General features: G+C 45.2%; 1 protein-coding gene across 1 annotated transcript in view; it reads left to right on the top strand.

The window, feature by feature from the left end:
- Positions 1-499: 499 nt before the first annotated feature.
- ANXA3 (annexin A3) overlaps positions 500-16,719 on the top strand; it is a 38,360-nt gene continuing 22,140 nt past the window's right edge. Inside the window, exons 1-3 of the mRNA XM_081207320.1 lie at positions 500-630; positions 4,724-4,761; positions 10,848-10,935. Coding sequence (XP_081063446.1) covers positions 4,747-4,761; positions 10,848-10,935 — 103 coding nt within the window. The 5' untranslated portion in view covers positions 500-630; positions 4,724-4,746. The remainder of the gene's footprint in view (positions 631-4,723; positions 4,762-10,847; positions 10,936-16,719) is intronic.

Genomic DNA, 16,719 nt, shown 5'->3' with positions numbered 1-16,719 from the left:
AGACGACCCATTTGTTGAACCCTATACGTTTGCACAAACTTTGCGGTACTATGGAGCATTCAGCTTTGTTTAGGGGGAGATTAGACGACGTGGTGTCAAGCAATTGCCATACCACGCTTTCCATCGCGTTCCCCTATCACTTTCCTCACTGAATGGAAAAACAACTCTGCAGCTGCGTAAAAAGGCCCTTTACTTTTTAATTCCCCTTGGCTTTGGCGCCCCTTTCCTTTTTGGCCAAGCGCCCGCGCACTGAGCAAATACATGGGATGCTAATACAGCAGCCATGCAGCCCAGAGAAAGGCTGAGAGACGTCGTGCTAAAGCGGAGCGCTTTGCCTGTGGGATGCCTGCCTGCCTCACAACTCTTAGCAAAGCGCAGGAGCGTCGCCGCAGTTCGAGCCTCCCGGCTCTTCCGGGGTTCCAGCGAGACCAAGAGTGACGAGAAATAACCCGGCAGCGAGCTGGGATGGGCCGGCTGGGAGCCCTGCCTCCATCCCCGGCGTCGTGGCCCAGCAGGTGGGGCCGAGCGAGGGCGGAGCGCAACTTTCCCTTGGCAGCAGCTACACTCCCGGGGCGCTTTTTCCCTTTGCAAACTCGCGGCTCCTGGGGCGCGTCTGGCTGTTGCTGACGGGTAAGTCACCGAGAGCAAAGGACGCCTGACTTTCTACTCCACCTCTCGGGCGCCGGGGGGACCCCATTGAGGCGGGCGGGTGCGCGCTTTCGTGCCGCACCTCTCGCGCTTCGCCCGGTGCCGTTCCCCGAGGCGCCCCGGCCGCGCCTTCTTGGCGCGCCGTCGCGGCTTCTTCCTGGGATTATTGGAAACGGTGCGCGCTGCGCGCTTGGGGCAGCAGTTTTGCCCCATCAGGAGTGCCAGCTCCTGAATTTTGTGGGTGCTCGGGCACCCAGGGCCCCGGCGCCTATGCCAGGCAACGTTCGATGGGGAACATAGGTGTGAGTTCCCTGGGGCCCTGGATGCCCAAGCCGAGCACCCACAAAATTCCGTGCCACGGCCATGGCACCCACGGCTCCAGGCATCCACGGTCGCGAGGCCAAGTTGACACTCCTGTTGCCTTGGGAATCTTCAGGGGTGCAGCGGGAGAAACTCCGACCTGCCATTCCGACAAGCCTGGCTTAGGACTTCCGATGGGTTTCCATCTCTGGCCTGGTTTGATACAACAGGCTCAGTCCTAATATAGATATTGCCCAACATGGGTTTGGGATTCCTCTCCCTCCCCACGCCCATTTTTGTTAGAGCTTTCTTGAAACTCTCTGAGGTGCAGGATATATTTCCTATTGTGTGTTGCTAATGTGCAGGGAAAGGGCATGATGACTCATAGGGATGGAATCATGGGTGAATGAAGCTCTTTCACATGTTAGCAGCACTCCTGTAATGCTTCAAGGTAAAGCTGAGTGGAACTGCATACTTGTGATCTGGCTTGGATCAAAGGCCTCTCAGTTCATGGAAAGCAAGCATTTGAGGGAGAAGCTTTCCGTGTGCAGGGAATGTGGTGGAGCTTCATAATATATAACACACACAATTGCACACAGCTGCAGTTTGGAGCAGGGTGGTCCTGAGAGGACTATACCATGTAAAAAAATCTGGACACTTGATTTGGTTTAAGGATTAGAGAAGTTCATGGAGCATCGGTCTATCTGTGGCTGTTATCTATAATAGACATTAATTGGGGCTGTCACACGTCCAGAATTTCCTGGACATAGCTGGGATTTGGCTGTTGAAAACAGTTGTTTGGGTGGAAGTCACTGACATGTCTGGGAAAATCTGGACATATGGCAATCTATGTTGGAAGTGCATATTTTGGTGAATTTCCTTTAAAATAGCTCAAAAACTACTTTTTTGAGATTATGCAGAAGGAAAAAAACCTCAGCAACTTTGCCAAAAAAGGCTTTACAACTTTTGTGTCCAGATTTTCACTTTTTGAAATATGGCAACCCTACATTAATGAAACCTTGGCAGGATATCTTGGTATATAATATGATGCCGTGGTTAAAAGTGTGATGGTGGCAGTCTTAATCACGCTTTCTTTCAGCGAGCCGCTTTTGGAGAGAGTGTGTTGTGACAGATGGAATTCTGTATGGGCGGAGTAATCCCAACTTTCCCTGCTAATATGCTCTAAGTTTGTATAGAGACTGTGTTGATCAACACTTGGTAAACTCTCTGGGAAACCTGCTATATGACTGCCCATTACACCTTGGTCTCTTGAAAAACCAACAATCTGTATGAGCCCTGAGAGATAGTGAAGGCTGATAAACTCTTAATAACCCTATGACAGTCTGAAGCCAGCTTGAGTCGACATCTACACTGTCTGTGCTTCAGTGCAGGAAGAAAAGAAGGGCTGCTGAAACATCATTGCCCTGCTTACCTCCACAGGTCGCTTTTAGATGACCTGTATGCTAAGAGGTGGCTGGCTCAATCGGTCAGAGCATAGTGCCAAGGTTGCAGGTTCAATCCCCATATGAGACAGTTACATATTCCTGCATTTCAGGGGGTTGGACTAGATGATCCTTAGGGTCCCTTCCAGTTTTACAATTCTATGATTCTCTTGATTTTCACTCCTCCTGAGTCGTTTGCACAAGGTGTCTGGGCTGGTTAAAGGTAAAGGGACCTCTGACCATTAGGTCCAGTCATGGCCGACCCTGGGGTTGCGATGCTCATCTCGCTTTATTGGCCGAGGGAGCCGGCATACAGCTTCCGGGTCATGTGGCCAGCATGACTAAGCCACTTCTGGCGAACCAGAGCAGCGCATGAAAGCGCTGTTTACCTTCCCTCTGGAGTGGTACCTATTGATCTACTTGCACTTTGACATGATTTCAAACTGCTAGGTTGGCAGGAGCAGGGACTGAGCAACGGGAGCTCACCCCATCGTGGGGATTCAAACTGCCGACCTTCTGATAGGCAAGTCCTAGGCTCTGTGGTTTAACCCACAGCGCCACCCGCGTCCCTTGTCTGGGCTGGTTAGACACCTTTAATTCTGATCTGTTTGTGGGAAGGTTAGACAGCACTGTGTGAAGCAATGGCTATCCCATATTTTCTAGTAAATTGCATTGCTACTTTCCTTTTCAATTTTTTTTAAAGCAGATTTGTTGATCAGTAGTGCCTTTGATTGTGTGCAACCTTAATTTGTTGGCATGTGACTGAATCACTTTAAAAAAATAACAGTAATCTGGAACTGCCTAGAGTCCGCCTCAAAGCAGCATACAGTGATACCTCAGGTTACATACGCTTCAGGTTGCACACTCCGCTAACCTAGAAATAGTGCTTCAGGTTAAGAACTTTGCTTCAGGATAAGAACAGAAATCGGGCTCCGGCGGCACGGCAGCAGCAGGAGGCCCCATTAGCGAAAGTGGTGCTTCAGGTTAAGAACAGTTTCGAGTTAAGAACGGACCTCTGGAACAAATTAAGTACTTAACCTGAGGTACCACTGTATTTTATCAGGTGCTGAAGTGAGCCCTGCTTGGAGAGGTGTATGCCTTGCATGCATACCCCATTTGTTATCTAAGCCAGAACTCCACCTGTGCTTTATATGATACTGGGGAAGACCCACATTTGAAGAGATGGCTTTTCCCTCATTGTCCCTGGTGTGTCCTTCCTTCACTAAGCCTGGTTTTGAGAAGCAGAGGAAAGTTCTCTAACTGCTTTTACTCCTCTGCAACCCTTGTTTCCATAACTTCAGGTTGGGTGGGGCAAATTTCTCCCAAGCAAAACACTGAGCTAACTTTATGCTTTAAGCCCTGTGTGCTTGTGGCAAACGAACATCCCTCTTTAAGGATCTGAGTCAATACGCCTTTTCCTGTGTTGCGTATTTGAGCTTGGACAGTTTCCAAAGTTCTCTGGGTAAAAAAAATAAAATAAACCATGGGTGGGAGGATGTTAGATATACAGTGTATTCCCTCTGCTATTCATTCCCTGTGGCCAGTGACTCAGGCCAGAATGGTGAGCTATTCAGAAGCCTGTTTTTATTGAGGAGTGGGAATGTATGGGAATGGAGACTTTGCAAACTTGAAACAGCAGTTGGGAGGGTTGTTGATGTTCTGTCGAAATGTAGCAAACTGTGGCTTGTACAAGCTGTAGTTCTCTTTTCAAATCAAGACGGGATACTATGGTTTGGAAACAAACAATGGTTTGCTTCATTCAGGCAAAATGGTGCCTAAAACAGTTGTGGTGGAACAGAGTGCAGGAAGACATAGCTAACTGACCGCAACAGTCAGAGGGAGCTGGTTTTTGTTGCCAGTTCCACAGTGTGTGTGCAGGCCTCACTATAGATTTATAGATGTAGAGTTATTGTGAATCTTAAAAGGTACAGAACGGGGTTTGGATACCCTCAGCAGCAACATCAGGAGAATTGCCACAGGAATGTATTGGAAAGAATGGACTGCTAATTGTCTTCATTTTATTTTATAGCATTTTAAAGCCCTTTAATATTTCAAAAACCTCTTAAGTAGTGCTCACTATGTGCAATATAAAAACAATGTTCATTAAATTAAAAATAGACCCTAAAAATACCCAACTGTATAAAAACAAGTAAAAGCAAATAAAACAGATTCAGGAGTTTGATACACATTAATCCAGGTCTGATCATAGGAGTCAGAGAAAGCCCGGTGGAAAAGATGAGTCTTTACAAGAACATACATTTTTTCTTGTGTTAGTGTATTTTATAATAACATGCCCCGCGTTGCATTCTGTTAACATCTGGTTATTCTTCCAGAGTCATTCTGAGAGAAGATCATAATGGCTTCTGTTTGGGTGAGTAAAATCATGTCGTCTGCATACCTTACTCTTGTGCATTTGGGATCATCTCTGTTTGCTTGGAGACTGAACTTTAGAGAGAAAAAACAGAGAAAGTCTGAGTCCTTTGCATGACACACTTCTGCCATTTTGAAAAACTATTGCCGGATAATGAAATCATTTGTTTAGTATGGAGATCACAGCTTTGCTTAAAGTCTGGTAGTATCCCAGCCGGCCAGCCAGCCTATTCTGAGAAGGGCATCATCTAAAAGCAAATTCTGAAACATTGGGAGCTGCCTTGCACCAAAGTCAGATCCATTAGTCTTTCTATCTCAGTAATGTTCACACTGAGTGGCAGCACCTCTCTAGTTTCAGACAGGGCGTATTTTCAGACAGGTGTGGTATTCAACTAACTTTTACTCAGAGTTAGACCCATTGAAATTAATGAACGTGACTCAGTTAATACCTCCTGCATAAAAAGCATGTGTTCTATCATTGAGCAGTAGTCCTTTCTAAGGTCTCCATTCCCCCAGCCTCCTCAGAATATCATCTTGCTGATAATGAAAATTTTTGCTCCACTTCCTTTCTTTGCAGAATTTGTAACAAACCTCTCAGTCAAGGGTAATTAACTGATAGATGGATTCAGACTCATGTGGTTAAACTGTTAAGGTTTCTCTAATGCGATGATTGCACTACTATTCATTCATTTGCTCGCTCATTCATTCATTTTTCCGGAAATTTATTCCACTTTCCTTAGCAGGAGTCCTACGTTATCTTGCAAATGGGTCACTCCTCATCCCAGAGGTGGAGGGGGGGGGAAACCCCACATTTAATCTTGTAGCTCCAAAGCTGTCACTTTTCTTTTAGGGAGAAGAGAATAAGCTATGAAAGATGGGCCTTGTTCCTCAATGCTAGCAAGAGCCTTGGCTTTGTAGCAAATGTTTCCCAAATCCGAGTTCTCTCTCTGGGCAAAATATCGCCATGGAAGAAATTCGAGAAGTAGCTCCCAGGGTGACATAAAAATCAGGTTCAGGAACTGCCTCTAGGTTTGAGGAGAGTCACTCTCTGGTAACATTGAGGTGCCCTCTCTTGGTGTCTTTACCTGAGAGCAACATCCCACGACTATGAGCCGCCATTTTGTGGTTGTTGTTTAGTCGTTTAGTTGTGTCTGACTCTTCGTGACCCCATGGACCAGAGCACGCCAGGCAAACTCATGTTAGTAGCTTTGAGAACCCTGTCCAACCATCTCATCCTCTGTCGTCCCCTTCTCCTTGTGCCCTCCATCTTTCCCAACATCAGGGTCTTTTCCAGGGAGTCTTCTCTTCTCATGAGGTGGCCAAAGTATTGGCGCCTCAGCTTCAGGATCTGTCCTTCCAGTGAGCATTGAGGGCTGATTTCCTTCAGAATGGATAGGTCTGATCTTCTTGCAGTCCATGGGACTCTCAAGAGTCTCCTCCAGCAATGAGCCGCCATTTTAATTTCCCAGAATGTTCCAGAATGCCCAACGTGGCAGCACTCTGGGGCACTGTGGAAAATTAAAACAGGGGGTTGCCAAGCCCAGTATGGGGGTCTTGGGCTGGTGGCAGCAATGTGGGCCCTGCTGAGGTGATAGGGCTGGAACGTGACCTGAAAAACTGGCCTGGCCAGTTTTTGTGGAAGGATTTCCAAATATTTTTTTTTTTTTTTAATAAATTTTTATTGGTTTTACAGCATTTTTTAAAAAGAACAAACAAACACAAAACAAAACAAACATACAAAATACTTTCAAAGATATTTTCATAAACCTCTTTTCTTGGACTTCCCCATACCCCCCCTCTCTGCATCCCAGTGTCCATATTTAAACTAGCAACTCCCAGTTGTTACTTTCTAATCTCTGTCATCTTAGTCCTCCTTTATTATCTAACCTTGTATCCCTGTACCCTGTTACTTCTAGCAACCACAACATTTTAACATTCGTTGAGTTTGTAGTAGTCCTTAAGGTAGCTCTTAAATTTTTTCCATTCTTCTTCCACCATCTCTTTACGTTGGTCACGGATTCTGCCTGTCATCTCAGCCAGTGTCATATAGTCCATCACTTTCATCTGCCATTCTTCCAGAGTAGGTAAATCTTGTGTCTTCCAATACTTTGCGATGAGTATTCTTGCTGCTGTTGTGGCATACATAAAGAAATTTCTATCTTTCTTTGTCACCAATTGGCCGACAATGCCCAAGAGAAAGGCCTCTGGTTTTTTGGAAAATGTACATTTAAGTACCTTTTTCATTTCATTATAGATCATTTCCCAGAAGGCCTTTATCTTCGGGCATGTCCACCAAAGGTGGTAAAAAGTACCTTCAGTCTCTTTACATTTCCAACATTTATTATCGGGCAAATGATAGATTTTTGCCAGCTTGACTGGGGTCATGTACCACCTGTATACCATTTTCATAATGTTTTCCTTTAAGGCATTACATGCCGTAAATTTGATACCGGTGTTCCATAACCATTCCCAGTCATCTGACATAATGTTGTGTCCAACATCCTGCGCCCACTTAATCATAGCAGATTTAACTGTTTCATCCTGTGTGTTCCATTTCAACAGCAAGTTATACATTCTAGATAGATTCTTAGTATTGGGTTCTAGCAATTCGGTCTCTAGTTTTGATTTCTCCACTTGGAAACCGATTTTCCTATCCTGTTTAAAAATTTCCATTATTTGGCGATATTGAAACCAATTTTCTACTTTGTGCTTCAATTTCTCCTGACTTTGTAGTTTAACCTTGTCTCCATCCTGTTCTAAAATTTCCCAATACTTCGGCCATCCGACCTCCATATTGAGTTTCTTCACTGCTTTAGCCTCCACTGGTGACACCCATCTAGGGGTTTTATTTTCCAATAAGTCTTTGTATCTTATCCAGACATTAAATAATGCTTTTCTAACAATGTGATTTTTAAAGGTACTGTTAACCTTGTCATACCAAAGATATGCATGCCAACCAAAAGCATTATTGAAGCCTTCCAGATCCAAAATGTCTGTATTCTCGAGGAGCATCCATTCTTTCAGCCAGCAAAACGCTGCTGCCTCATAGTACAATTTTAGGTCCGGCAGGGCAAAACCCCCTCTTTCTTTAGCGTCAGTCAGTATTTTGAATTTAATTCGGGGCTTTTTGCCCTGCCAGACAAATTTCGAAATGTCTTTGTGCCACCTCTTAAAACATTCCATCTTATCAAGAATCTGCAAGGTCTGAAACAAAAATAACATTCTAGGCAATACATTCATTTTAATTACTGCAATTCGGCCTAACATTGACAGTTTCAAATTTGACCATATTTCCAGATCTTTTTTAATCTCTGACCAACATTTTTCATAATTGTCCTTATACAAATTAACATTCTTAGGTGTTAAATAAACCCCTAGGTATTTGACTTTCTTAACCACTGTCAAACCTGTTTCCTCCTGAAACTTCTCCTTTTCCATATCTGTTAGGTTTTTCCCTAAGACTTTAGTTTTTTGCTTATTCAACTTAAATCCAGCCACCTGGCCAAATTGTTGAATTATTTCTAAAACCCTTTTCGTACTAGTGTTTGGCTCTTGCAAAGTCAATACTAGGTCATCTGCATACGCTCTTAACTTGTAGTGTTTAGCTCCGACCTGCACACCTTTGACCTGCTGGTCATTTCTTATCATATTCAGCAACACCTCCAGAACCGAAATGAAAAGTAATGGGGAAATTGGGCACCCCTGCCGAGTTCCTTTTTCTATCTTAAGTTCCTCAGTCACAACATTATTTACAATCAGCTTAGCTTTTTGTTCGGAATATATTGCAGCCATACCATTCTCAAAACCCTGGCCTACCCCCATCCCATGAAGATTCTTCCTCATAAAACTCCAAGAGATATTATCAAAGGCTTTCTCCGCGTCCACAAAGATCAATACTGCTTTAGTGTTTATATTCACCTCCAGCTTTTCCAAAATGTCTATTACATTCCTTACATTGTCCGCTAGGTGTCTTTTAGGGAGAAAGCCTGCTTGGTCTTTATGAATCTTCTCCATCAAAACTCTTTTAAATCTTTTTGCCAAAATGTCTGCAAAAATTTTGTAATCCACGGAAGGATTTCCAAATATGTTGGGAATGTGGCTACGACATCCACACACTTTAGATACAACGAGGTTGTGGTTCTGTCAAGGTTATCACAGCAGGGTCCCTCAAACAGGTGTGCTCCCTGCAGCTTTGGACTACAACTCCCATCAGCCCCTGCTAGCAGGCACCAAGTAGGAGAAGGCTGCTCTGCGGGAACTGAAGAGCCACAGGCAGTTTAGTCCGTTACAGAAACAGGAAGGAAGCAGAAGATGGAGACGGCAGCTCATGTCTCCACTTCAGCAAACATCCTGGAGCCAGCAAATGTGTACAAAGCTTGTGTACAAAGCAGAGTAATGCCCACATGCAAGACTTCCCTGACTCACTGTCTACCTGGCTTCAACCGCACTTTGTCTCCACGATGTGAAGGATTGGCTTTCTCTTTGCACATTTCCAGCTCTTCCTCTCAGCCTAGCATGCACAGTGCACACTGCTGCACCAGCAATCTCAGGAATGTGCGAGCTGCATGTGCCTTTCATTGTTCTTGACTGTGGCTGAATTTGAGCATGTTCAGAGCCCCACGCAGGCAGGATTTTGACATCAGGAAAACTGCTTTGCTTTTATTTCTTCATTTCCAGTGGATGAACTAAGTCAACATTCCTGAATGGCTGAGCTCATAAGCTCCTGGGGTTTGGGTGTGTGTGTGTGTGTGTGTGTGTGTGTGTGTGTGTGTTCGTTTTCCCTTATCCACACCCAAGTGAATTTCCTCTGGCCTCCTCTGGTTAGATCAGATCTTATAAGCAAAAGGCCAGGACTTTGATTTGTTTGCTGCCCCATTATATTTTAAACTTAGAGAGGCTTATGAACATACATCTTATTTTAATGAATTGACTTTTGTGCAACTTCGGAAAGCTTTTACAGAGTCATGATTAAATACAATAAACTCTGCTTATAGAGATGGGAGACACAGAGGCATATCAACAAACAAACGTGTCTGCATTAGGGGATGTTCTGAAGGAGAGGAACTTATGCATTATATCTTGCGCTGCCCCTTATGTAATGAAGCAAGAGAAAGATTTTTGGCACCTATAATCACAAGGTCTCCTGGCCAGAACACCTCTGACATGATTTTATATCTCCTCGCAGACACAGATAAGTATGTGACCTGGCAGGTAGCACTTTTTGCAACTGCCGCTAGGAAAATTAGAGCAAATTATGTAGCCAAGGTAGCCACCAACTGTAAAGGAGATGAATTTATTTGACCCTATCTACATCAAGCTATATTCCATCTTTATCACCAAACTCCGAATATAATTGCACATTGTATTAATTAACCTTATTTTTTAATATATCAGTGGCTATGTGATAATTTTAGCTTATAAATGTTAATGTTTAATGTCTTAACTTGTATATTAAGGTACTTTTATAGCTCTGTGTAGAGTAGCTAATGTCTTGATAATGTTAACGGAGAAATCTGAGGGCTCCCTTGGACAAAAAAACAAGGACACCAGCCAGGAATACCAGAGAAAAAGAAGCAGCCAGTAGGCTTGGTCTTTACTGAAGACTGTCGCGACAGGACTCCCACCTGCCACAAGGTGTAACAAGATGGAAGCCCCAAACAAAAGAGCCCCCAAACTTTTATTAGCTGCTAATCCCCATTTTACACCCCACCCCAAACTACATCACTCATACATCACGGTTACATCATGAAAGGGGAGGTCTGGTGGAAGTAATCTCAGCATCCTGGACCCTGCCCCATGGTTCTCCTTTATTATATCCATCAAAACTTATTTACACTGTTGAATTTATCTTAATGCTGCCAACGTTTTCAAGTGTACACAATTTCCCCCCATATATTCGATAAACATTTTCCAATCTTCTTTAAATGTATGTTCTTCTTGTTCTCTTATTCTATATATTAGATCCACAAGCTGCACATATTCCATCAGTTTAAGTTGCCATTCTTCTTTAGTTGGGACCTCGCTGGTTTTCCATTTTTGGTATAATAATAATGGACACTTCCTTTCTCCCTGCTCTCCCTATTTTAGGTTGGCACTAGGGGAACGATTCGGGATGCTCCTGGCTTTAATGCATCAAGAGATGCTGAAGCAATTCGGAAAGCAATTCGGGGAATAGGTAAGTGGTCTCGGTCCTCTGCGTCCTTCTCTGTTTCAGGCAGGCAGGCAGAAGATCTGGTCAGATGTTGCCTCACCCTAGGATTTCTGTATAAACACCATCTTCTGCATCTGGCTCAGTCTGCTTCATGTTGCCTTAGTGTTGCACCAGCTCTTGTGGCTTTGATGCCTGCAGTCACCCGCAGGACACTGTGCAAAGCAACCACTGATAATCCCAGATTAATTTTAGGATCAGCCTGAGGGCCTCCCTAGTTGACCCTCATGTAGCTCATGTGGAGCAGGTAAAGGTAAAGGGACCCCTGACTGTTAAGTCCAGTCGTGGCTGACTCTGGGGTTGCGGCGCTCATCTCGCTTTATTGGCCAAGGGAGCCAGCGTACAGCTTCCAGGTCATGTGGCCAGCATGACTAAGCCGCTTCTGGCGAACCAGAGCAGCGCAAAGAAACGCTGTTTACCTTCCCGCCAGAGCGGTACCTATTTATCTACTTCCACTTTGACATGCTTTTGAACTGCTAGGTTGGCAAGAGCTGGGACCGAGCAATGGGAACTCACCCCGTCTCGGGGATTCGAACCACCGACCTTCTGATCGGCAAGCTCTAGGCTCAGTTTAGACCACAGCACCACCCACTCATGTGGAGAGCCTGATGCAAATTGCACCCCCGAGCAGGAGTAAAAACTTTCTGTATCTGTTGGGAAACCTGTTAACAGACATTGGCCTCCCTCTGTCTCAAGAGAAAATGTAGTGCTCCTCCAGGGTCGTGAAGTCAACCCATTGCATTAGCAGCAGCAAAGCGACCTCTCTGGTGTGCAAGCTTAGGCAGTGTGGATGGAGGGCCTGGGCTGCCCAGACGACAAGACCCACCCCCTCTTGGCCCTGCTGATGGGAGGAACACAGAGCAAAATATTTGGCACCAGCTTGACTGCAGGAGTTTCCAGAAGGAAGAGGTTGGATTTGATATCCCGCTTTATCACTACCCTAAGGAGTCTCAAAGCGGCTAACAATCTCCCTTCCCTTCCTTGCCCACAACAAACACTCTGTGAGGCTGAGAGACTTCAGAGAAGTGTGACTGGCCCAAGGTCACCCAGCAGCTGCATGTGGAGGAGTGGGGAAGCGAACCCGGTTCACCAGATTACGAGTCCACCGCTCTTAACCACTACACCACACTGGCAAGGTGCCATCCAACCGTCTTATGGATTTCTGTAGGTTTACTCTTTCACATTTTTGTTCTCTCGAAGATATCCCATAAGGCAGCAGAGATTTAGTGTCAGACTTTTCCTTCTCCTACATGGGATAACTTCCCAGGTTGACGAGCCCCACCTGCCCCTCACTTTTGCCATATGACCTTTCAAGAACCCTTTCAGCGCTATTAATTTTTAAAACACACACATACGTATCAGGTACACAAACATTAGTCATAACAGCTGACAATTTATTTGCATAGTCTGTGAAACAAAATGACACTAAAACGCAAATTATCGTAAACTTCCATTATATATATATATATATATATATATATATATATATATATATATGCAGGTTTTGGTGTCTTCGGGTGTCTTCCCGTGTAAGAGTTGGGGTGTCTAGGCGACGTTTCGACGAGGTCTCACTCGTCATCTTCAGGCTGGTGCTTTCGGCTTCTAGTTACTAGAACAGAGCAGGATCTCAGTGTTTGAGTTCCTATAAATACTGTTGAGGGGGTGTGGTGTATAGCCTCCAACGTTCTGGGCAGAGAGGGAGTTCCCAGGTTAGTGTGCCTTTTCTTCTTTTGTTCCTTAATTACTTGAGGGATATCTTGAGTGATTTCTTGAGTGATATTCTGAGTACCACTTAGGAGGGTCATTAGGTGTGGATTAGTTGCTAAAGCTTTCGTGTCTTGACCTCTTGAGCTTGTGAAAAGTTTTTCTGAGAAGATGGCTGTACTGCACTTAGTTGTGCTCTGGCTCAAGAAGCCGAAAGCACCAGCCTGAAGATGACGAGTGAGACCTCGTCGAAACGTCGCCTAGACACCCCAACTCTTACACGGGAAGACACCCGAGGACACCAGGGCCTGCATTCCTGTGCCCGTGAAAATCTACGAAAGCATATATATATATATATATATATATATTCATTCATTCCCCACCCATCTGGCTGGGCTGCTTCCAACAAAATATTTAAAATACGATAAAACATCAAACATTAAAAACTTCCCCAAACAGGGCTTCCTTTAGATGTTTTCTAAAAGTCAGGTAGTTGTTTATTTCTTTGATGGGAGGGTGTTCCACAGGATGGGCGCCACCACCAAGAAGGTCCTCTGCCTGGTTCTCTGTAACTTGGCTTCTCGCAGTGAGGGAACCACCAGAAGGCCCTCGGCACTGGACCTCAGTGTCCGGACTAAACAATGGGGGTAGAGACGCTCCTTCAGGTACACAGGGCCAAGGCTGTTTAGGGTCAGCACCAACACTTTGAATTGTGCTCGGAAGCATACTGGGAGCCAATGTAGGTCTTTCAGGACCGGTGTTATGTGGTCTTGGCGGCTGCTCCCAGTCACCAGTCTAGCTGCTGCATTCTGGATTAGTTGCGGTTTCCGGGTCACCTTCAAAGGTAGCCCCATGTAGAGCACGTTGCAGTAGTCCAAGCGGGAGATAACTAGACAGCTGCCCTGGACACAGAATTGACCTGCGCCTCCATGGACAGCTGTGAGTCAAAGAAAGTTGCCATATACTGAGTCTGACCATTGGGGCATCAGACTCAGTGTTGCCTACACTGGATGGCAGCAGCTCTTCGAGATTTTAGATAAGGTTGTCCGCCAGCCCTACCTGGAGATTGAACCCAGTACTTTCTACATGCAGATCAGATGCTCTACCACTGAACTATGGCCCTTCCCAGTGTTAGTCATATTCAGAGCAGGCCCACATTGAAATCGGTGCACATGAAACTTGAGGCTATTGATTTCAGTGAGTTTGACTCAGTTGCAAACGAACAGCTAATTATTCCATGCCCACTTAGCAATTAAAACTCTCCTGTGGTCCGCAGAAATGATGATCCGCAGTTCTTGAATTTAATTCCATTCATTCCAGCCAAATCAGGGTTGCTTGTACAAGAATGAGAACAAAGTTATCTAAACAATTCATTATCCCACGGTTTCCCCTTTTTCCCTTCTGTGCCATTGATCCAATAAGTTAACACGACACGTTTAATTAAAGCTCCGCACTTAATTTCCCACTCAGTGATAGCTTCAGTTCCCCCCTCCCTCCAGTTGGAATTTCTGCAGCCAGTAATTAGTCATAAATTAATTAAATCTCATGTCCTGGTCTTATCCCTTCCAGAAAACCCAAATTCATTATTTTGTGATCTGCTTCTGATAGCTAATAGCTATCGACGGAACTCTCCCCTGTGAATTCGTTGATTTATCTTTTAAAGTCTTCCAGCCTATAGAGCATCACAAAAGGACTGGTGGGTGCTCTTCCAATGCACATTCTGCAGGGGTTGCCATATTGTGCCATTGAGGGGCTTGTGGTAGCTGTCATGGCTGAATGCAGAGGGATGGTGGGAGGAAACAGCTGGGGAACCCCTAAGAGAAGATGCCTCAGAGCCAGAGGATGATGAGTGGTCAGATGGGGGAAGAGGGAGAAGACTGGGAGGAGGAGGTGTCGGAAGCTGGAGCAGTAACAGGGCTTAGTGAGCAGGAAGAGGCTGTGGTGGAGAGCAGTCCAGACTCAGAGGTAGAAGTGGAGGCTGAAGAGGGGTGGAGCCAAGAGGCAGAGATGAGTCTGGCTGGTGAAGAGGCATGGGTGTCTCCCCCTCCTGCTGCGACCAGCTCCCGTCCCCACTGGTTTCCCAGAACCAGAAGAGGGATGAAGAGAGCGGAGCAAAGGCAGACAAAGCAACAGAGTCTCAGATTGCTCCGGAAGGTCCTGAGGGAGGAGGAGATTAGGCAACTCGGGGACGGTGGGAACCTTCAGTCCTCACAACTGACTCATTGCAGCAAGACCTACTGGGAAGAGTTGCTGTGCTCACTAGACCTGGCCTCCTGAGCTGTTTTGTTTCTTTCCCCCTTCACATTTGACAGGAAATATCTTTCCCCGCACCGGCGTGAGCTCCCGTCTTTCGGTCCCAGCTCCTGCCCACCTAGCAGTTCGAAAGCACGTCAAAGTGCAAGTAGATAGATAGGTACCGCTTTATAACGGGAAGGTAAACGGCGTTTCCGTGTGCTGTGCTGGTGCTGGCTCGCCAGAGCAGATTCGTCACGCTGGCCACGTGACCCGGAAGTGTCTGCGGACAGCGCTGGCTCCCGGCCTCTAGAGTGAGATGAGCGCACAACCCTAGAGTCGGACACAACTGGCCCGTACTGGCAGGGGTACCTTTACCTTTACCTTTACCTTTACCTTTAATATCCAAAGTCTACAGAAACGCTTTGTCAAGCAGCCGCAAAACTCCTACATAACATAGATGTATCCTGCTGGCAACTCTTAAATTCTCTGAGAATTACCAGAGAGGTAGTTGCATTCTCTTTCATATCACAGGTGCAGAGCTGCAGGTTTATTCAAACTGAACAGACTCGGGTTTTCATCAGCTATGCATGAGGAGGACACAGGCTTATATTAACATTTATTTCAATTTGCTGAAGGGTTTATGAGCATGCAAGAAGTCAAAGAGTTCTCTGTACACTTCTCTGTATGGGACTTAGATGACGTTTGAATATTGCATTCCTCTATTTTTATTTTTTTCAAGTAAATTTTTATTGCTTTCCTTACATATTCTTTTCCAACAAATTGTAATAACACCATACATTCCCTTTGACTCTGCCGAGTCGCGACCCCCCTCCCTCCCAACAACTGGTATATTTAACCCCTTTCCATCACGCACATCGTTCTCATATTAGTACTATTATACATTGGAGGTACAGTGGTGCCTCGCAAGACGAAAAGAATCCGTTCTGTGATTCTCTTCGTCTAGCGGTTTTTTTCGTCTTGCGAAGCAAGCCCATTGAAGGATTAGCGGATTAGCGCTTATTAGCGCTATTAGAGGCTTTTAGAGGCTTTTAGCGGCTTATTTGCTGATCGGATCAGCTGATAAGCGGCTTAGCGGTTTAGAAAAAGGGGGGGAAGGGGGAAAAAACCAGCAGGAACTTGCAAGACATTGTCGTCTTGCGAAGCAAGCCCATAGGAAATTCGTTTTGCGAAGCACCTCCAAAACGGAAAACTCTTTCGTCTAGTGAGTTTTCCGTCTTGTGAGGCATTCGTCTTGCGGGGCACCACTGTAGTATGTCAATCCTGTTAGTGTCTTGACCTCTTTACAGTTCTTTAAATATTCAATAAATTTACTCCAGTTATTTTGGTATCTTTGATCTTCCTGGTCCTGGACCATATTCTGTCAACTTCACCTGCCACTCCCGGATAGTTGGTATATCTTGTACTTTCCATCTTTGGGCCAGAAGGGTTCTCGCGGCAGCTGTAGCATACATGAACAAATTTTGATCTCCCATTTTAATTTCTGTTCCTATTAAGCCTAATAGACACGCTTCCGGTCTTTTGGGGAAAGTATATCTAAATATTTCTATATATAAAAAAAATATTTAGAATATTGAATTCCTCTAAACGTTCCTGAGCTTTCACACATTTCTCAATCTGTTCACAATGCTCCCTGACAGGAGTTAAAGGATCCAGAAGCTCTTCATCTTCCTCCTGGGGGTCCCCGCTCCGGCCTTCCAGTTCCTCCTCATCCTGCCACCCCATCTCTGCACATCTCCCTCAAGCCTCACTCCAGCTGTTTTGTTCCTTTGGATAAAGAGTTAACTTCACTGG

The sequence above is a fragment of the Podarcis bocagei genome (genome assembly GCF_964188305.1).
Source record: "Podarcis bocagei genome assembly, chromosome: 9".
Taxonomy (NCBI): domain Eukaryota; kingdom Metazoa; phylum Chordata; class Lepidosauria; order Squamata; family Lacertidae; genus Podarcis; species Podarcis bocagei.
Note: the sequence above shows the minus strand (reverse complement) of the source record. Positions and strands in the feature narration are given on the sequence as shown.